At 38.0% G+C, this 20,449-nt stretch overlaps 12 protein-coding genes and 2 non-coding genes across 14 annotated transcripts, besides 7 other annotated features; 8 read left to right on the top strand and 6 right to left on the bottom strand.

Annotated features, from left to right (window-relative positions):
* Positions 1-96: 96 nt before the first annotated feature.
* Positions 97-1,965, bottom strand: VPS27 (ESCRT-0 subunit protein VPS27; the record flags this gene model as incomplete). The annotated part of the gene is made up of 1 exon (NM_001183183.3): positions 97-1,965. One exon carries the CDS (start codon positions 1,963-1,965, stop codon positions 97-99), a length of 1,869 nt encoding a protein of 622 aa, NP_014403.3.
* A 602-nt stretch (positions 1,966-2,567) lies between these two features.
* SWM2 (Swm2p) lies at positions 2,568-3,008 on the bottom strand (the record flags this gene model as incomplete). Its single annotated transcript, NM_001183181.1, has 1 exon — positions 2,568-3,008. The coding sequence occupies one exon, from the start codon at positions 3,006-3,008 to the stop codon at positions 2,568-2,570; it is 441 nt and encodes a 146-aa protein (NP_014401.1).
* A 38-nt stretch (positions 3,009-3,046) lies between these two features.
* Positions 3,047-3,287: an origin of replication (ARS1426; Autonomously Replicating Sequence).
* Positions 3,288-3,653: 366 nt separating this feature from the next.
* RPC34 (DNA-directed RNA polymerase III subunit C34) lies at positions 3,654-4,607 on the top strand (the record flags this gene model as incomplete). Its single annotated transcript, NM_001183180.1, has 1 exon — positions 3,654-4,607. The coding sequence occupies one exon, from the start codon at positions 3,654-3,656 to the stop codon at positions 4,605-4,607; it is 954 nt and encodes a 317-aa protein (NP_014400.1).
* Positions 4,608-5,094: 487 nt separating this feature from the next.
* On the top strand, positions 5,095-5,943 carry ATO2 (putative ammonium permease ATO2; the record flags this gene model as incomplete). Its single annotated transcript, NM_001183179.3, has 1 exon — positions 5,095-5,943. One exon carries the CDS (start codon positions 5,095-5,097, stop codon positions 5,941-5,943), a length of 849 nt encoding a protein of 282 aa, NP_014399.3.
* A 335-nt stretch (positions 5,944-6,278) lies between these two features.
* Positions 6,279-6,352, bottom strand: YNCN0017W. The gene has a single exon. It is a non-coding gene; the product is annotated as a tRNA-Asn (tRNA).
* Positions 6,353-6,461: 109 nt separating this feature from the next.
* Positions 6,462-6,832: a long terminal repeat (Ty4 LTR).
* A 4-nt stretch (positions 6,833-6,836) lies between these two features.
* Positions 6,837-6,953: a long terminal repeat (Ty1 LTR).
* Positions 6,954-7,033: 80 nt separating this feature from the next.
* SUF10 lies at positions 7,034-7,105 on the top strand. The gene has a single exon. It is a non-coding gene; the product is annotated as a tRNA-Pro (tRNA).
* Positions 7,106-7,889: 784 nt separating this feature from the next.
* Positions 7,890-9,329, top strand: CIT1 (citrate (Si)-synthase CIT1; the record flags this gene model as incomplete). Its single annotated transcript, NM_001183178.1, has 1 exon — positions 7,890-9,329. The coding sequence occupies one exon, from the start codon at positions 7,890-7,892 to the stop codon at positions 9,327-9,329; it is 1,440 nt and encodes a 479-aa protein (NP_014398.1).
* A 746-nt stretch (positions 9,330-10,075) lies between these two features.
* Positions 10,076-10,100: a centromere (CEN14_CDEIII of CEN14).
* Positions 10,076-10,193: a centromere (CEN14; Chromosome XIV centromere).
* Positions 10,101-10,183: a centromere (CEN14_CDEII of CEN14).
* Positions 10,184-10,193: a centromere (CEN14_CDEI of CEN14).
* A 141-nt stretch (positions 10,194-10,334) lies between these two features.
* Positions 10,335-11,495, bottom strand: DOM34 (ribosome dissociation factor DOM34; the record flags this gene model as incomplete). Its single annotated transcript, NM_001182840.1, has 1 exon — positions 10,335-11,495. The coding sequence occupies one exon, from the start codon at positions 11,493-11,495 to the stop codon at positions 10,335-10,337; it is 1,161 nt and encodes a 386-aa protein (NP_014397.1).
* Positions 11,496-11,808: 313 nt separating this feature from the next.
* Positions 11,809-12,777, top strand: RLP7 (Rlp7p; the record flags this gene model as incomplete). The annotated part of the gene is made up of 1 exon (NM_001182841.3): positions 11,809-12,777. The coding sequence occupies one exon, from the start codon at positions 11,809-11,811 to the stop codon at positions 12,775-12,777; it is 969 nt and encodes a 322-aa protein (NP_014396.3).
* A 344-nt stretch (positions 12,778-13,121) lies between these two features.
* PET8 (Pet8p) lies at positions 13,122-13,976 on the top strand (the record flags this gene model as incomplete). The annotated part of the gene is made up of 1 exon (NM_001182842.3): positions 13,122-13,976. The coding sequence occupies one exon, from the start codon at positions 13,122-13,124 to the stop codon at positions 13,974-13,976; it is 855 nt and encodes a 284-aa protein (NP_014395.3).
* Positions 13,977-14,329: 353 nt separating this feature from the next.
* HRB1 (mRNA-binding protein) lies at positions 14,330-16,036 on the bottom strand (the record flags this gene model as incomplete). The annotated part of the gene is made up of 2 exons (NM_001182843.1): positions 14,330-15,664; positions 16,007-16,036. The coding sequence occupies 2 exons, from the start codon at positions 16,034-16,036 to the stop codon at positions 14,330-14,332; spliced, it is 1,365 nt and encodes a 454-aa protein (NP_014394.2).
* Positions 16,037-16,522: 486 nt separating this feature from the next.
* On the top strand, positions 16,523-17,638 carry MRP7 (mitochondrial 54S ribosomal protein YmL2; the record flags this gene model as incomplete). The annotated part of the gene is made up of 1 exon (NM_001182844.1): positions 16,523-17,638. One exon carries the CDS (start codon positions 16,523-16,525, stop codon positions 17,636-17,638), a length of 1,116 nt encoding a protein of 371 aa, NP_014393.1.
* A 334-nt stretch (positions 17,639-17,972) lies between these two features.
* Positions 17,973-18,884, bottom strand: LST8 (TOR complex subunit LST8; the record flags this gene model as incomplete). The annotated part of the gene is made up of 1 exon (NM_001182845.3): positions 17,973-18,884. One exon carries the CDS (start codon positions 18,882-18,884, stop codon positions 17,973-17,975), a length of 912 nt encoding a protein of 303 aa, NP_014392.3.
* A 501-nt stretch (positions 18,885-19,385) lies between these two features.
* On the top strand, positions 19,386-20,444 carry SIS1 (type II HSP40 co-chaperone SIS1; the record flags this gene model as incomplete). The annotated part of the gene is made up of 1 exon (NM_001182846.1): positions 19,386-20,444. One exon carries the CDS (start codon positions 19,386-19,388, stop codon positions 20,442-20,444), a length of 1,059 nt encoding a protein of 352 aa, NP_014391.1.
* Between the last annotated feature and the right edge of the window lie 5 nt (positions 20,445-20,449).

Genomic DNA, 20,449 nt, shown 5'->3' with positions numbered 1-20,449 from the left:
TGTATAAGTTGCGTAACAAGCAATTATATATATATGTATGTATATATTTATAAGCGCTAGGTTTCTTTTTACAAATACATAGAAAAGGCTACAATATTAAAGCTCTATTAGCAGTTCCTCTTGAGGACTAGGCGGCCTTTCCTCTTTGATCGGAATTTCAGAGGAACTTGCAGGAAGTGGTACAGTTGACTCCGGTTGGACGAATTTGCGTGCAGGAACAGTTGGAAAATCGTAACGTGTAATGCCTTGAGGCCGTTTATTTATTGAAGTTTCACCATTCTCTGTTTCTACTGGATACGGCCTTTCGCGGGATTCTTGTGTGGAGGATTCCTCATCTTGCACTGCCTGTGTTCCTTCATCTTCGGCCTCTTCTTTTGGATAAGGTGGGTCCGAAGGTGCAAGTTCAACGTGCGATTGAGGCTTTTGCTGTGCGTGTGGTGTCACATCGATGGTTTTCAAGTGATCAATATTAGTGGTAGGTGATGAATTTGCTTTTACCGATTGTTGGCGTGAGACATCCTGTTGTGGTTTGTATTGATGAGATGATAGTTGCTGGAGGGGAGGTGTTTGATAGCTTTCTGCTGGATTTTGCACATTTTCTGTTAGGTAATTGTACGGATCAGAAGGGACTTGTGGAAGTGTGTATTGCTGAGACAAATTGATGCTTTGTAGCTGTTGCTCCAATAATCTATCGTATATGTTCATAATTTCCGAAATCTTGCCGTTCATTTCTATCAAAGTATTGTATTTCTGAGCTTTATCATTTAAAGCATAATTCAACCTTGCTTTGGAAGCAAATACTCTTTGAGCCAAGTTTTGTAATTTAGAGTCTTCCAAAATTTCGTTCAAGGGCCTCGATTTCATTTTTTCGACAAGTGAAGCAAACATGTATATGCTGTCTTTCTCCTCATCAGATAAATCAACGGAATGGATAGGTTGAGGTTGAGGTGATGGCTGTTGGGGTTGCATCTGTCTAGAGGCTTTTTGACGCTCACTGCGTAGCTTCGCTTCTTCAGCTTCTCTCAAGCTTTCCTGAATAGCAGCTTTTAAATCAGGATCTTCTTCTTCTTCTATTTCTTGTCTCTTCACCTCATTCTTTGATTCTACAACGGGGACAATAGGCTCGCTACTAGCGCTATTTCTAGATTCTTTCAAGGAGAGTTCTATTGCTTTCCTTATCAGCTCTTCTTCATCCTCAGGAGTTGAGTAGTCCCTGTCCTTCTTTCTTTTATGGCGATGTTTTTTAGATTTTTTACTGTCGTCATGTCTCTTCAAATCGTAATCTTCAAAGCAGCTATCACATACTCTGACTGGCTCATATATACCCAAATCAGGTAAGGGTATACTATTTGATGAGTGTTCTTGGCAGAAAACTCCACCACAGGAACGACAGTGATGTTTCCTATTTAGTAGAGAAAACTTTTTGGAGCAAATCATACAAGCATCAGAATCAATCCAATCTGCGGGCGTCTTCGAGTCAAACATTGCAGTCGGAGAATTGGAAAGTGTTAGCTTTTCAGGGAATTTAATGCCACGAGAGATTAATTTATCATAAACTTTTGCCACATAGTTAAGTTGCGAATCATTTTTGAAGGCTACGTATAGTTCATATAATATGGTCTTTACCAGCTCAGAAAGTTCTTCGTTGCTATCTTCTCTTAAAATGACATGTTCCATGGTATCCATGAACTCTCTGGAACAAATTTCCTTAATAAAAGGCGTTCCACCATTTTTTACACATATATTGGTAAGCTTCCAGGAAGACAATTGGGTATTTGGATTATCGGCCGTATTGAGAATCCTTTTCTTTATACAACGCATAGAATCTTTGGGATTTACCCTTCTAGATCTTAACACATCTGAAATTTCCAACGCTATGGGGAGATCAAGGTCACCGTTGGGAATGCTCTCACTAGTGGCTTGTTCTATTAATGCGTCTAACTCACTTGGCGTGCTAACGGACATACTGTTCTTAGTTCTTTACTCACTACTCATTCACCTTAGCAAAAAAAAATCTTGATAATTTTACACCCTCTATTTTTAAATTCCCTCTGCTAATGATGATTATTTCAGGTATCATCGAAATTTTCAGAAAAGGAGGCCGAGCAAGATGATTCTGCTGCTCCGCAAGAAATAGCAGTAGCGTATGTATTACCAAAATCCAAAATCTTGTGAAGGTTACTTTATATAAGTGAGGCTCAAAGGACACCAGGCGTCTATAAATGTATACAAAGTAGCTGTTTTGACATATTACCAAAAAATCGGGAAAATACCTAGGTTGGTTAATGATGAACTCGAAAGAGCCTTAAGAAAAGTTGATTCAACAACATATGGTGTATGGTCGCTCCGAACAGTTTGCTTTTGTCTAGTACATAGTTACTGGTGAACTTTCCTGGATATGCGCGTGCTAACTAGAGCATTTTATGTTGATAATTAATTTAAATTGCATGATACAGATTACGAGACGAAAGATAGTCGATTATATATCTTTCAATCTTGGTTTAGTTTGGCAGCAAAAGCTAAAAGGTAGGCTCCGTGCATATTAGATGAGTGAACACACTTTAGGTTTATTCTTGTATGAAATCATTCACTTCGACCTCTTCCAAGATCAAATTCTCTAATGGATTACTTATGAGTTTACCAAATTCGTCAAATTCCAACCTGACTACATTCAAATTCTTAACATATGAGACATCAATCTCATCCTTAATGATATTATCAGCAGGCGGAGGATCCTTCAACTTTTTATATTCCTTGCCCTTCAAAACATACCACAGGTTAAGGCATCTTCTTATAATTTCCGGATTGACTGTCTTCGCACCTTCTTCGTTCCATTTATGGAAATTAGAACGACAAATTTTTAGAGCTCTAGACTTTAAATGTGCATTTCTTGCTATATTCTGAAAATATGGCTCCAATACTGCGGAGTATTCCTTCGGAATTCGATTCAAGTCCGTTAATCCGTCTAGTAAACCTTCTAAGTTAGAGTAATTGTATAAATCTATCATCCGAGGAGATCCTCTTCTCTTTGCTTATGCATTTAGTCTCCTTTGATTTCTCAAGTTTATAATTTTTTTCTTTTTTTCTCACTTTTTAATACCTTTTAATAGCCGCTATTTTTTTAATTTTAGTTAAGTTTTCTTCTAATTTTGAATATAAAAAGTCATCTTATAACTAGTACATTTTATATGAAGGAGTTTCTATAGGTTTTAAAGGTGTGCAAAAAAAAAAAACAGCGTTAAAAGGCTACGAGTAAAACCAGATTCTTGGAAGACTTTGCTTACATGTGAGCAATTGAGAAGAAAAGGCAGGGGGCATTAAACGTTACGGCTACGGTTCGTCCGCACTACTCACTACATCGCCTACCGTAGCATACCTACGCTCACCCATTGCCATACCCACAGTAAATATGTAAATCGTTTATTAAAATGTTTAAGCCCTTGTTTGGTAGTATATTTAGAATCCAACTAGATGATATTGCAATTATTTAATCTTTTTGTTTTTAAGTAACATCGCGCACAGGCACTTTTTTTTTCCTTCAAATCTTTTATTGTATTAAAAATTTTCAAGTTGATTTGCGATGTATTTGTGAGATGAGATCATTACAGAAAATCTTAATCAAGTGAAGAATTTACAGCGCCAATATCCTGAATATGAGTGGAATGATAGAAAATGGGTTACAGCTATCGGACAATGCTAAAACCTTACATAGCCAGATGATGTCGAAAGGAATAGGCGCATTATTTACACAGCAAGAACTCCAAAAACAAATGGGAATCGGGTCGTTAACAGACTTGATGTCCATTGTACAGGAATTGCTAGACAAGAACTTGATCAAATTAGTAAAACAAAACGACGAATTAAAATTTCAAGGTGTCTTAGAATCTGAGGCGCAAAAGAAAGCCACCATGTCGGCTGAAGAGGCACTGGTATATTCTTATATCGAGGCTAGCGGTAGAGAAGGGATATGGTCCAAGACTATCAAGGCAAGAACCAATCTCCATCAGCATGTAGTTCTTAAATGCTTGAAGAGTTTAGAATCCCAAAGATACGTGAAGAGTGTTAAGAGTGTAAAGTTTCCCACAAGGAAAATCTACATGTTGTACAGCTTACAACCCTCTGTGGACATCACAGGAGGTCCATGGTTCACAGATGGAGAGCTGGATATAGAATTTATCAATAGTTTATTGACTATTGTTTGGAGGTTCATATCAGAGAACACCTTCCCTAATGGCTTCAAGAATTTCGAAAATGGACCCAAAAAAAACGTCTTTTATGCTCCAAACGTAAAAAATTACTCTACCACACAAGAAATTTTGGAATTTATTACAGCGGCACAAGTGGCCAATGTCGAGTTAACCCCTTCAAATATCAGATCTTTGTGTGAAGTCTTAGTGTACGACGACAAGCTGGAAAAAGTCACGCATGACTGCTATAGAGTGACCTTAGAGAGCATTCTACAAATGAACCAAGGTGAGGGCGAGCCGGAGGCAGGTAATAAGGCTTTGGAGGATGAAGAAGAATTTTCCATCTTTAACTACTTCAAGATGTTTCCGGCTTCAAAACACGACAAGGAAGTGGTCTATTTCGATGAATGGACAATTTGAAGTTCTTGACTACCCCTATCTCACACTAGTACGTAATTCAATGTATCATTCGTATTGTAAGTAGATAGAGACGCAATACAGGAAAGCTGACCTTCCTTCCAATCACCACGGCTGAAATGCTTTGTTGACCAATTACGGACGCTTAAGAGCGGACGCGGCTGGAACGGCTCCATCCTAAATCGGCGGAGGGAGAACTCCGATACCAGCCGACATGGCAATAATAGTGACAGTAGATGCTACCAGCCCCGCAATAATTTCACAGTAGATCATCAACAGTCTCCTCATTTCTGGAAATGATCAGCAACTTCGACGGATTTAACTCTCAAGCAGTTACGCACTCCGAGAACAGCCGTGATCATCTTTGAACAAGCAAAATATATAAAGCAGGAGAACTGTCCTACCTAGAGCTAGAATAGCCATAACTAACTATGTAACATTCTACAGATCAATCAAAAACAATCTTCAATCACAGAAAAAAATAAAAGGCATGTCTGACAGAGAACAAAGCAGCGGCAACACCGCTTTTGAGAACCCTAAGGCACTCGATTCTTCCGAGGGTGAGTTCATCTCTGAAAACAACGATCAGAGCCGCCACTCGCAAGAGTCCATATGCAAAATATATACTGCGGGCAAAAACAACGAGTATATTTACATCGGCCGTCAAAAATTTTTAAGGGATGATTTGTTCGAGGCATTCGGTGGTACTCTGAATCCCGGTTTAGCCCCCGCGCCAGTCCATAAATTCGCAAATCCTGCTCCACTAGGACTTTCCGGTTTTGCCCTCACTACGTTTGTCCTATCCATGTTCAATGCAAGAGCCCAAGGCATCACTATCCCTAATGTTGTTGTTGGGTGTGCCATGTTTTACGGTGGCCTCGTTCAACTCATTGCTGGTATTTGGGAAATCGCTTTAGAGAACACTTTCGGTGGTACAGCCCTGTGTTCCTTCGGCGGTTTTTGGTTAAGCTTCGGTGCTATATACATCCCTTGGTTTGGAATTCTAGATGCCTATAAGGACAAGGAATCCGACCTTGGAAATGCGCTAGGGTTTTACCTCCTAGGATGGGCACTCTTCACCTTCGGTCTTTCCGTCTGCACCATGAAATCAACTATAATGTTTTTTGCCTTATTCTTCCTCTTAGCAGTGACCTTCTTACTTCTATCCATTGCAAACTTCACAGGCGAAGTTGGCGTCACTAGAGCTGGTGGGGTCCTTGGTGTGATAGTAGCCTTCATTGCCTGGTACAACGCTTACGCAGGTATTGCCACAAGACAAAACTCGTACATTATGGTCCATCCATTCGCATTACCTAGCAATGATAAGGTGTTCTTCTAAAAACACAAAAGTGCAGGCTAAAATAACTTTTACCCCTATTATATATTCTTATGATCCATTATTTATGAAAAGCCCAGCAAATGTCGAACAAATCGGCCTTTGTTTTATTTCACATAGAATCCTTTATAAAACAACACTGTTCTCATGCATTTCCGAACTATTGTTCTTGTTGTATAGGAGCACGGTTTACCCCTTTTGCTATTGACACATGTAATATCGCATAAAAAAGAAACCGCACTTCATAGTGCATAAGCAGTACAGAAATGATATCACATGTAAGTGATAGCGATTTGACTGTTTGCTACCGACAAGACTATCTGAAATAAGAAAAAAAACGACCCCAGTGAGGGTTGAACTCACGATCTTGCGATTAACAGTCGCACGCCTTAACCAACTTGGCCATGGAGTCACTTTAAATTCTGCAGAACGTGAAAGGTTCGATTTCCATGATCTACACGATTTTAATCATCTGTAAGCCTTGCCATGAAGCTAAATTGGTGAATTTTTAAGAATTGTTTTGTTGGAACGAGAGTAATTAATAGTGACATGAGTTGCTATGGTAACAATCTAATGCTTACATCGTATATTAATGTACACCTCGTATACGTTTAAGTGTGATTGCGCCTATTGCAGAAGGAATGTTAAACGAGAAGCTCAGACAATACTGAAGCTGTGTTAAAGACCTATTAGTTGAACATGTTATGGTAGGTACATATATGAGGAATATGAGTCGTCACATCAATGTTTAGTAACTACCGGAATCACTATTATATTGGTCATGATTAATATGACCAATCAGCGTGTGTTTTATATACATCTCTTATTTAGTATAAGAAGATCAGTACTTATTTCTTCATTAATACTAATTTTTAACCTCTAATTATCAACAGAGGAATATGAGGATTCCTAGATCCTCGAGGAGAACTTCTAGTATATTCTGTATACCTAATATTATAGCCTTTTTCAACAATGGAATCCCAACAATTATCTCAAAAATCACCTAAGCCTCACATGCATGTTTTACGTTGTGGTTGATGATCTATTGATGTTGAGGTACCATATTTTGAAATTCATTAAAACAACTTCTACCGGGCGTGTGGTCTAGAGGTATGATTCTCGCTTAGGGTGCGGGAGGTCCCGGGTTCGAGTCCCGGCTCGCCCCCATTGATTTATTTTTATCAAATTTTTTAATATTGCATATCTTTAGTGGGCAAAAAATTTTTCCCTGGGCAAAAATATAAGAGAGCTCATCTTATTGTTGTCAGCCCAATGATTCCCTTGTCAAATTGAATTTTCGGATTTACTTGTTCAGGTACCCGCGTTAAGGGGCTGCCGCGCCTGTCACTCTAAGAAAAAAGGAGCCATCAAAAACCATTCAGCATTAACTAAAAACGCGGGTAGAGATTACTACATATTCCAACAAGACCTTCGCAGGAAAGTATACCTAAACTAATTAAAGAAATCTCCGAAGTTCGCATTTCATTGAACGGCTCAATTAATCTTTGTAAATATGAGCGTTTTTACGTTCACATTGCCTTTTTTTTTATGTATTTACCTTGCATTTTTGTGCTAAAAGGCGTCACGTTTTTTTCCGCCGCAGCCGCCCGGAAATGAAAAGTATGACCCCCGCTAGACCAAAAATACTTTTGTGTTATTGGAGGATCGCAATCCCTTTGGAGCTTTTCCGATACTATCGACTTATCCGACCTCTTGTTGTTTGAAAATGTCAATTGATATCCATCCATTATATAAATGCTCAAAACTTGCAGCAACTATTCTTTACCCTTCCCCTGTTATGGATTGCTAGTCTTAAGGGGGAAATTTGCTGTTTACTAAAATACAAACCAGGTTTGTTTTGGCTTTTATTTGCATTTAAGTAATTACAATTACAACCATTAAAAAGAAAATAAGGCAAAACATATAGCAATATAATACTATTTACGAAGATGTCAGCGATATTATCAACAACTAGCAAAAGTTTCTTATCAAGGGGCTCCACAAGACAATGTCAAAATATGCAAAAGGCTCTTTTTGCACTATTGAATGCTCGCCACTATAGTAGCGCCTCCGAACAAACGTTGAAGGAGAGATTTGCTGAAATTATCCCAGCAAAGGCAGAAGAAATTAAAAAATTCAAGAAAGAACACGGTAAAACCGTTATTGGTGAAGTTCTTTTGGAGCAAGCTTATGGTGGTATGAGAGGTATTAAAGGCCTTGTTTGGGAAGGTTCCGTGTTAGACCCCGAAGAAGGTATTAGATTTAGGGGTCGTACTATTCCAGAAATTCAAAGGGAACTACCAAAGGCTGAGGGTAGTACAGAACCTTTGCCAGAAGCTTTATTTTGGTTGCTTTTGACTGGTGAAATACCTACTGACGCTCAAGTTAAAGCCCTTTCTGCTGATTTAGCTGCCAGATCAGAAATTCCAGAGCACGTTATCCAACTTTTAGATAGCCTCCCAAAAGATCTACATCCAATGGCGCAATTTTCTATTGCCGTGACTGCTTTAGAAAGCGAGTCTAAGTTTGCCAAAGCATATGCTCAAGGTGTATCCAAGAAAGAATATTGGAGCTATACATTTGAAGATTCGTTAGATCTGCTGGGTAAATTACCTGTTATTGCTTCCAAAATTTATCGTAATGTGTTCAAGGATGGTAAAATTACTTCAACCGATCCTAATGCTGACTATGGTAAAAATTTGGCCCAACTTTTGGGCTACGAAAACAAGGATTTTATTGACTTAATGAGACTATATTTAACTATTCATTCTGATCATGAAGGTGGTAACGTTTCTGCCCATACTACACATTTAGTGGGTTCTGCCTTATCTTCGCCATACTTATCTTTGGCCGCTGGTTTGAATGGTTTAGCTGGCCCATTACATGGTCGTGCCAATCAAGAAGTTTTAGAATGGCTATTTAAATTGAGAGAAGAAGTGAAAGGTGACTATTCAAAAGAAACAATTGAAAAGTACTTGTGGGATACTTTGAACGCAGGGAGAGTTGTTCCTGGTTATGGCCATGCGGTTTTGAGAAAAACTGATCCTCGTTATACGGCTCAACGTGAATTCGCATTGAAACATTTCCCAGATTACGAGTTATTTAAGTTGGTCTCCACCATTTATGAAGTTGCCCCAGGGGTTTTAACTAAGCATGGTAAAACTAAGAACCCATGGCCAAATGTTGATTCACATTCCGGTGTTTTATTGCAATACTATGGTCTAACTGAGGCTTCGTTCTACACTGTATTGTTTGGTGTTGCCAGAGCTATTGGTGTGTTACCCCAATTAATCATCGATAGGGCTGTTGGTGCTCCAATCGAAAGGCCAAAATCATTCTCCACCGAAAAATACAAGGAGTTGGTAAAGAAAATCGAAAGTAAGAACTAAGGAAAATTTGATTTTTGATTCAGGGTATGCGACTATTCAAACACGTATTTTCATATACGAATGAGTAGTTTATAATTTATATAAATATATATTACATAAGGAAATGGCTATGACTTCATGATTTTTACGCTTTGAGTCCCCTATGCCTACCGGTTATGTTATATACTTGGCAAATGATATCAATGAATAGAAAACAAAATGCTCTTAAATTCCTGCAAAGCGCTTTCAAATCGAATTGTGGTGGGCTGGCGCGCTGATTTAGCAGTAAAATCTAGCCTGTAGTCGATATACTACGTCAAGGTGTAACTAACGTTTATATGTATATGAACCTGCAGAAGAAGCAAAATGACAAGGTTAATGCATCTTTATCTGTCCTAGAGTAGAAGATACACTAAAAAGTTGATAAAGCGAATATAATATGGTCATGTGAAAAAAGCAATCTCATAAAATTTTCTCTTTTTCCTTTTTTTCTTCTGTTCTTACCTCAAGATAAATGTCACTTTTATACTAATTAAAAGCAGTGTTTTATATTTCTACCAGCAAGGTTTTGAGTTTAATCACATAAAACTAGGAGCAGGGTAGCATAAACCTGCTGTCTAATCCGTATTCATTCTTATCAGTCCAGCGCCGTTTGGGGCACTTTTAGTAAACAGTAACTTATACCACATTAATATAATTTCTTAGTTCGGCATTTTTTTGCTAGGCGCCTAAACGCAGATATCCTTAAATACCAAATTTGAACGTTATTTTACTTTTCGGAAGACAAATACATAAATAAATTTTAACATTAATATATAAAAAAATAATAAAAAAATGTATATTTTTTAAAATGTTTTAAAATATTTTTAAAAAGCTGCACGTGACTAACTAGAACCATTTCACAACAACTCAATTAATTGCGGCTTCACATCTACTTGCTTATAGGGAAGAAGTAAAGAGAATAATCCGATTTATTATAGGGTTGCAAATTTTATGTGTACATTACTTTTTTCTTACATAGTAAATCTACTCCTCACCATCGTCTTCATCAAGATCGGGGAGCGGGTATTTTAGAATACAGGCTATACCCGTCAATTGATCAAGTTCTTCTCCAAGAGAATGCAAAGTACTTAATACCAATGCTTTTCCTCCATTGCTCTCTACGGAGTCCATCAGTTTCAAATATTCCTCTCTTTGTGCAATATTGTCTGAATGCAAAACTTTATCTGTTAACAGTAAATAACTAATTGCGCCATACTCAGCCGCTTTAACTACCTCTTTTTCACCATACCAAGCTTTATCATCATCCTTGTTTAAATGCAACAAAAATTCATCCATCACCATGATTTCTTTGGAGTATTTAGTATCTTGCAGCTTTGAAGCATATAGTGGATTTTTCAAAACTTCATTAATGCCCTGTAAGTAGCCCGTGGAGCAGTGGGCTATAAAGAACATTCCTTTGTTATCGAGTATTTTCTTATTGTGTTCCTCTTCGGCATACTGGAAAATTTTGTCCATTAATATCTTAGCGTAGAAACCTGGAGAGCAAAGAATAATAGTCTTTAATTTATCAAAATTCAAATCTTTCTTCATTGCACTGTAAATTGCTTTATAAAATTTCTCAGTTTTTTCATCAAACTTCAGTACATCAGTAGTCCTTTTCTTTTTTGGCATACTATATTCAATTTTTTGTTTTAAAATAGTAGAGGAGGATGTCACTAAACAAACATGGGCGATCCCTTCCTGTAAAACGACCGCCGCGGTGTCTGATTTATACTCGATATTACAGGCTTCATTTAAGAGCTTTTGCATGAATTTATTAAAGTTTTGTTTTATGATAGTAAAGGGATACACGTAGTCAAGGGTAAAGCTCAAATATTTGCCGACAGGTATGTCAACATTACTAGCTCCACTTTCATCTGTAACAGTAACACCTTTATATTTCAAATATTCATCCTTCATATCAAAATCCTCGGATATTACTTTAATCTTCAACTTGACCAAATCTGTACTTTTTTTCTTACCAGCTTCATCAAGTTTAGAGGTGAATTTTTTCTTGAATATCAACTCGTCATCTTTGTCTACTATTTGATAAACAGTAAACAGATCTTCCTTGTCCTCCGGTAAAAGAGTAATCACTGCTCCTCCTTTGTTAAAAGAATCCTTTTTCAGACTAATAACCTTCATATTTTTGCTATGATAGGAATGCGATAATTGAACAAAATGACAACGATGCAGCAACGAATGCTTAATTTTTTGGGATCTTCATTAAATTACATTTTACATTAATATACAAAACTAGGTGAATATTGAATAATGTATGTACACTTTCATCACGCAGTACGGATTTTTGGTAAAAAGAAAATTTTTTTCAGCTCTGCTTAAAAAAAGCTGGGAAGCGATGAGATGAGAAAAGTCTAAGTTGTTTGGTACTTTCGTTATTAAGTTCCTAGAAAGAAGAGGCTGCCACAGGGAAAAAGAATAAGATATACAAGTCACAATGTCTTCAACTCAAGACAGTAAAGCGCAAACTCTTAATTCTAATCCAGAAATTCTTTTGAGGAAAAGAAGAAATGCTGATAGAACTAGAATCGAAAGACAAGAATTAGCTAAGAAAAAGAGGGAAGAACAAATCAAAAAAAAGAGAAGTAATAAGAACAAATTTGTCAGAGCTGAAAGTATAGTTGCAAAGACTTTGGCTACCTCTAGGGAAAAGGAAAGAATTAAAAGAGTGTCTATATTAGAAGATAAGAAGGCAAAGAATGAAACGCAGCATATTGCATCTGGGAAAGATTTTATTCTGAAAATAACAGAAAAAGCTAATGGCGCCGAAGAGAACTCTGTCGACTTGGAGGAGACTGAAGAAGAAGAAGACGATGGTTTAATCAGAGAAAAGACTACTTACGATGGCAAACCTGCTTTACTTTTCATTGTCAGAGTAAGAGGTCCGCTTGCTGTAAATATTCCAAACAAAGCATTTAAGATTTTGTCTTTGCTAAGATTAGTTGAAACTAATACTGGTGTTTTCGTCAAATTGACCAAAAACGTATATCCGTTGCTCAAGGTTATTGCGCCATACGTAGTGATTGGCAAGCCTTCTTTATCTTCTATCCGTTCCTTGATTCAAAAGAGAGGTAGAATAATCTATAAGGGTGAGAATGAGGCTGAACCTCACGAAATAGTTCTTAATGACAACAATATTGTCGAGGAGCAATTAGGAGATCATGGAATAATTTGTGTTGAAGATATTATTCATGAGATTGCCACTATGGGTGAGTCTTTTTCTGTTTGTAACTTCTTCTTACAACCATTCAAGTTGAATAGAGAAGTATCTGGATTTGGTTCTTTGAATAGGCTAAGGAAAATAAAACAGCGGGAGGCTGAATCAAGAACTCGTCAATTTTCAAATGCAGCTACAGCACCAGTTATCGAAGTTGACATTGACTCTTTATTAGCCAAGTTGAATTAATTAAGAGAGTATTTTAAAATTGTATAGTACATAGGTTGTTAGTTATCTAATGCCATTGAAGGAGCAGATATTGAGCTTTTGCATATAATTAGTGGTGCCTCATGGATTGAAGAATATACGTATTTTGGCAAGTTTATTGGTTTTTAGTTTATGTATCGGCAAAAGCACGGGCGCCTCTTTTTTTCCTCGCTTACTGAGCGCTGTTTTGTATATAAATACATTTGCAGTGGGGTGCACCCTCGAGAATATATGAGATCATTAAAGCTCCACTTGTTGTAAATTGTTTGGCGATTTTATATGTTTAGACACACCGATGAACTAAAATTCGCTTTGAAAAGTTTGCTATGAATACTTTTTTTCTTTCCTTGCTAAGTGGCGCCGCTGCTGGTACCTCTACGGATTTGGTTTTTTTCCCTATAGACACAATTAAAACCAGGCTTCAAGCTAAGGGTGGATTCTTTGCTAATGGAGGATACAAAGGCATATATCGTGGTTTGGGAAGCGCTGTTGTAGCATCGGCGCCAGGTGCTTCACTTTTCTTTATTAGTTATGATTATATGAAAGTAAAATCAAGGCCATATATCAGCAAACTTTACTCACAGGGATCTGAGCAATTGATTGATACGACAACGCACATGCTTTCCTCTTCCATTGGTGAAATTTGTGCTTGTCTTGTTCGAGTTCCCGCAGAAGTCGTTAAGCAAAGGACGCAAGTTCACTCTACCAATTCTTCCTGGCAGACTTTACAGTCAATTCTACGAAATGACAATAAGGAAGGTTTAAGGAAAAATCTTTATAGAGGGTGGTCTACCACCATTATGAGAGAAATACCGTTTACTTGTATACAGTTTCCTTTATACGAGTATCTAAAAAAGACTTGGGCAAAAGCCAATGGCCAAAGTCAAGTGGAGCCATGGAAAGGGGCTATCTGCGGTTCTATTGCGGGTGGGATCGCAGCAGCTACAACGACACCATTAGATTTCTTGAAAACCAGATTAATGCTCAACAAAACAACCGCCTCACTTGGAAGCGTTATTATTAGGATTTACAGAGAGGAAGGTCCTGCTGTATTTTTCAGTGGAGTGGGGCCCCGGACAATGTGGATCAGTGCAGGTGGTGCTATCTTCCTAGGCATGTATGAAACTGTTCATTCGTTATTATCGAAAAGTTTCCCAACGGCTGGAGAAATGAGAGCGTAATGAAAACATAGAGCAAAAGCAACTACCAGTTGTAAGAGGTAGATCGTTTACGTACTTTACGTAAGCCTTCTGAGGCCTCTTGTCTGTTGTTTATTTTTTGTTATTCATATAAAAAAGTCGTCTATTTACGATATCTGTTCAAAGTACTTTTTTGGATATTTGTTAAACCCATTTTCACTGTATTGGAAAAATCAGACTCTTTTCACAGTCTTCTTCAAAGTCTTCGAAATTTTTTCAGATTATACGTATACACAATGACATTATAAAGTTAAAAAGCCTGGAAATAAGTCAAGAATGAATAAATACTTGTCGCAGATCCAATAGGTGAGAAAGTATATAGATCGAGAGTAGTTCTAGAGGCGTTTAGCGTACGATATATCCAAATCACAACCCCCATAGTTATAATTATTCAATCTTTCAATACAAACATCTGCATCATCGACGTTATCGTATTCAACGACAGCTATTCCAGTTGGTGCCCCTTTGGAATCATACCTTAATTCAGCATTGTTAACCTTTCCGATTGTCTCGAAAAGGTCGTAAAGATCACTTTTTGCAGTTGAAAATGGCAAATTACTGCAATATATGAGTCTATTTCTTTCACCTCCACCGACAACGTTTTCGGTAAATTTTCGAGCTTCTTCGTTAACGGGAGAATCATCCATTGGGATATCAACATCGTCTCCATCACTGTGGTTATGTACGCTTTCCTTAGACTTGACATCCAAGACGTTACCCTCTATACTATAACCGTTGTATTTCTCAATCGCTCTATGCAGATCTTTAATATCATAAAAGGACACCGTACCAGATCCAGTGGATACTCCATCGCCATCCAATTCCACATCAGCGTGTGCGACATTCCCACATTCCTTGAATATGTCTTTCAAAGCCTGCCAATTAACGGAAGCAGGTAAATTTTTTACAATAACTTCATGTGTTTTTCGGTTATGTCTAAGCTCTCCTCTATCGAGTGCTTTCCTTTCCTTGATATTGTTTGACGGTGGTGGATTATCTTGCCTGACGAAGATTTTACGATCCATGAAGAAGGCCCCATCGTACTGGCGGATGGCCCTGTCAACATCATCCGAATTAGTGAACTCTACTGTACCCATACCTCTGTGGTGCCCTCTTGATGTAATTATATCCGCGCGGACTACTTTTCCTATCTGTGAAAAAAACTCAGTGAGATCTTCGGGGGTGCTGTCATATGTTAAATTACCCACGAATATACTATTGGAATAGTTTCTATTGACCTTTTCTTCGTATGTACTATCCAATTCACGTGCCAACAAAGGACCGTAATCACCTCTTGCTCCACTACTACCAAAACCGCCTCTCCTACTGTCATCACGTGTATTGTGTCTACTCCTAAAGCTTCTAGGATAGTCATCACGTCTGTTCCCATAACGACCAGTCACATCTCTTCCTCTGCGCCTATCATCGTAACGGTCTCTAGATCTAGGATTATCTCTGTTATTGAACCTTTCTCTTTCTCTGTAATCAGACCTTTCTCTACCTCCTCTATATTCTCCTCTATCTCTGCTTCCTCTGTACGTATCTGCGAACTTACGCCTACCGTTATAATTACCTGACCTCCGGGACAAATGGTTGTCTCTTTCATAACCATGATCATCACTCATCCGACGACGAACAGGTGATCTCGACCTCGATCTACTTCGATTATTCTACAACAATGAATAACATTAGTAAAAGTAACTAAATTTCATAATGAGAGAGACCAATAAGTCATTGCGTTTCAAAGTTGGAATAAACTGTACATTATAGCATGGCAGGTAGAAAATCAGGGTTTTATTTATAATTGATATTCTCACTTTCATAGCCAGTAGATAAACATTAGCAATGCATTCAAAAAACCCCCTTTAACCAGTGGAATCACATTGAAGCAAGCGTTTTGAAGGCAGCATTAAATGGTGACTCACCATTCGTTGATGTCTATTTAATTCCAATGACCTCATAAAGTCTCATTTTACAAACTTTTCTTCACCTCCCTTATCAATGAAACATACGTTTTCTGAACCTCGTTCTTGATCAGACATATCCTGTTAACTTAATATTTGGCGTTCTATCTGCTCATTCAAACTGTTTTCGAACTCATGAGCAAACATAATTATGAAATTTTTCAGCCAGTACTCTACTTTTTCATTTCCCTCGCTAAACAAAGAGAGTCATTTGAAACGACCCAAGGAAAGACGTAAATTGAGGTATATGTAGTGACCAGAAGAGGATAAGGATGGCTAGAGTTTGGTGTTCAAGTTCAATTGTTTGGTTGAATAGGTACTAAAAAGATTTTCACACAACGGCTTCTCTGTAATGTTATACACACTGTTTTTATACCAATTATGCAAATTTGGCTGTTATGACTGGGTGTTTCGATATCTGACGTTCCGCTATTGAATTTTAAAGCTCTTTCTTTGGAGACTCATTCAAGATAGTTCACTGAAGAATGAAGTTGGCTCATTGTAAAAATAAAACTCGCCAGTTTGGGTGGTCATAATATTTCAAGCTTAACCTAAGGTGAGAATATGTGGAATCCTATTTTACTAGATACTTCTAGTTTTTCATTCCAAAAACATGTGTCTGGTGTGTTCCTTCAAGTGCGTAATGCCACCAAAAGGGCTGCGGGCTCGAGAACAAGTATGAAGGATTCTGCAGGAAGAAGGTTAGGACCAAAAAAATATGAAGGCCAGGATGTTTCCACAGGTGAAATTATTATGAGGCAAAGAGGAACAAAGTTTTATCCTGGAGAAAACGTTGGTATAGGGAAAGATCATTCCATATTCGCCTTAGAACCTGGTGTTGTTCGTTACTATCTTGATCCTTTTCATCCTAAAAGAAAATTCATTGGTGTTGCCTTGAGGCGTGATTTGAAACTGCCATCTCCTCATTTTGAGCCTACCGTAAGGAGGTTTGGCCGTTTTGAGTTAACAAATAAAAGGGCAGCATATAAGGAAGAAAATTCTATTTCTAGAAAAGACTATCTCGCAAAACCTAATATTTTGAAGCAGTTAGAGGTCAGGGAATCTAAAAGAAAGGAGTTACAAGACAAGTTGAGTAAGGTTCTTCGGGATGAACTTAAGTTAGATATAAAAGACATCGAATTGGCAACGTCATACTTAATTCGTGTAAGGGCTTCCCTGAAGAATGGATACCCCATAGAAGATGCAAGGTTCAATAGTAGATATTATTTAAAAGAAGAAGAGCGTTTGAAGGCAAGGAGAGAAAGCTGGACGAATGAGAAATTGTCGGAGAGTCTATCCAAGATTGATGAGTGTAGTGATCTTTTGAACTCATCTACATCTTTCAATAACAAGCTAGAGCTACACCAGTATATTTCGGAACAAGAAAAACAAGCTTTGAAGGCAAAACTATTAGAGGACCTAGAAAAATCCCAACACTTAGAAACCAAAAAAGACAAGAATTATATTAAGGCGCTTTTCAAGGACGCTTGTAATTTTTTGACTTTATCTGAAGAAGTACATTTGCGTAGGAAATACTTAAAGTCGGTCTTCCCCGAAACAGATAGTACGGTTGAAACCAAAAGCGGGAAGAAGTCAATTGTGTCTAGACGTTTTGATTACACCAAAAATAAAGTTGAAGTCATTGCTAGAAGTAGGCGGGCTTTTTTGAGCAAGCTTTGATTTTCTTTCCTTACGCACAGTATGTACACATATAAAATGTTTAAGAATGCCTGTAAATATTACTATTTTGTCGCGCAAGTAGCTAAACCTTTCGTCTACACGAAACTTAAAATTTAGTGCTACATGCAAGGGAATATGTTTATACTGTACATTCTCGTCTTCCTTTCATTGATGATATGCATCGCGATTGCTTTCATTTTGTGAACAATCAATTAACTAAAATGCACAGGATAGTAAAATCTATATTTACAAAAAGGCGGATAAGCAAACACTGAAAATCATAATGTTTTTTGTCACTTCGGTCCTTCAAGCTTGGTAGTTGATAAATTGTAAACTATACATCGTTTAATGCGACACATACAGCTCCCTTGTGGTGTCCACCGTACTGTCTGACAATTTCTCTAGTTGATAAATCCCATAATCTCACGTAATGATCGGACGATGCCGTTACTAGATACGCACTGTCAGCACTAAATGCGCAATCCCAAACCCACCTTTGGTGGCCATCCAATGTCGTTTCTAGCTTAAAATCATCATCAATCGACCACACACGAGCAGTGTGATCCGCTGAACATGTTGCCAAATGTTTTACATCAGATGATAGTAGAATTCTAGTTATATATGTGGAGTGCGCTCTGAATTTTGTTACCGGTTTTAGATGGGATGCGTCAGTATGATTTGGCATTTCCCATACGTAACAATTACCTTTAGTATTTGCTGCCGCTAACATCGAACCATCACTTGCCATAGATAAAGACTGGAGAGAGGTATCGTCCTCAGGTGTCAATTGATGGGTACACTGATTTTCTCCTAAGTCCCAAATTCTTATATTACCATCTCTATCACAAGATATCAACTCGCCTTGGTTAGGATGAATTACGACTTCATTTACTGGTGCGTTATGTTTGTAATTTCTAGGAATGGACGGAGAACGCACATCCCAAACTTTAATGGTCCCATCTTCGCTAGAGGTCACCATCCATCTGTTGTCCTGTTGAAAAGAAACGGAGGTAACGTTTCCCCGATGACCCTCAAAGGATGCTACTGGATTGGGATTTGTCGTCCGAATGTCATAAAGCCGTACGTTTTGATGGCCTGCTGTTGCCAACAACTTTTTATCGTTGGTGATTTCTAAGCGATTAACCTGTGAGTCGGAATGCTGAATTGTTCTTGAACAAACCCCAGTAAGAGCCTCCCAAAATCTTATTGTGTGGTCATAGCCAGCAGATACTAAGATAACAGACATCAATCAGAACTCCTTTTTTATATGGATGACAAGACTGCCACGTTGATCGCTGCGCTAATAATATATGGTTGTCGCACTCTTCTATAACATGATCAGTAATAGCTAGTCGTTACTTTTCTGAATCTTAACGTATTGTGTTACCCTCTTTGGTTTATATGAACGTTCCAGAAACTTCTGGAAAAAGAATGGGATATCCTTTTACGGGTTTTTCAACCACTGTCAGCACAAACTCCTTGCCAAGGTAGTTCGAGATTTAATATATATTGTATAGATTTCTCGTCCCTTTACCGTATTGTTAATCCCTTTTTAAACTTATGCGCTTTCTTGTCAAAAATTCTAATTAATATTATTTAAGCTCTTACACGAATTCTTTTAACGACTTAGAATTGTATAACCATCCAGAAACTCTTCAGAGGATAAAGGATAAGTTGTTTGCATTTTAAGATTTTTTTTTTAATACATTCACATCAATATAATAGAGTATAGTATACAGAACTAATAATGGTCAAGGAGACAAAACTTTATGATTTACTTGGAGTATCTCCAAGTGCTAATGAGCAAGAACTGAAAAAGGGTTATAGAAAAGCAGCTCTAAAATATCATCCAGATAAGCCAACAGGTGACACAGAAAAGTTTAAGGAGATATCAGAGGCCTTTGAAATTTTAAATGATCCTCAAAAAAGGGAAATATATGATCAATACGGTCTCGAGGCTGCTAGATCTGGTGGTCCAAGCTTTGGTCCTGGTGGTCCTGGCGGTGCTGGAGGTGCTGGAGGCTTCCCTGGCGGTGCGGGCGGATTCTCCGGAGGACATGCGTTCAGTAATGAGGATGCTTTCAATATTTTTTCACAATTCTTTGGCGGCAGTTCCCCATTCGGTGGTGCTGATGACAGTGGCTTCAGTTTCTCTAGTTATCCATCTGGCGGCGGTGCTGGTATGGGAGGTATGCCTGGAGGAATGGGAGGAATGCATGGCGGCATGGGAGGTATGCCTGGCGGCTTTAGATCAGCATCAAGCTCTCCCACGTATCCAGAGGAAGAAACAGTTCAAGTTAATTTACCAGTTAGTCTAGAAGATTTGTTTGTTGGTAAAAAGAAGTCATTTAAAATTGGAAGAAAGGGCCCACATGGGGCCTCTGAAAAGACACAAATTGACATTCAATTAAAACCGGGTTGGAAAGCTGGTACCAAAATAACATACAAGAACCAGGGTGATTACAATCCTCAAACGGGCCGTAGAAAGACTTTGCAGTTTGTCATCCAGGAAAAGAGCCATCCAAACTTTAAAAGAGACGGTGATGACCTAATTTACACTCTGCCACTATCTTTCAAGGAATCATTGTTAGGTTTTTCAAAAACTATCCAAACAATTGATGGCAGAACCTTACCTTTGTCGAGAGTACAGCCTGTCCAACCCTCACAAACTTCTACTTATCCTGGTCAAGGTATGCCAACTCCAAAGAACCCATCTCAGAGAGGTAATTTGATTGTAAAATATAAAGTGGACTATCCAATATCACTAAACGACGCTCAAAAACGTGCTATAGATGAAAATTTTTAATAGTA

Source organism: Saccharomyces cerevisiae, chromosome XIV (assembly GCF_000146045.2).
Source record: "Saccharomyces cerevisiae S288C chromosome XIV, complete sequence".
NCBI classification, from domain to species: Eukaryota; Fungi; Ascomycota; class Saccharomycetes; order Saccharomycetales; family Saccharomycetaceae; genus Saccharomyces; species Saccharomyces cerevisiae.
Note: the sequence above shows the minus strand (reverse complement) of the source record. Positions and strands in the feature narration are given on the sequence as shown.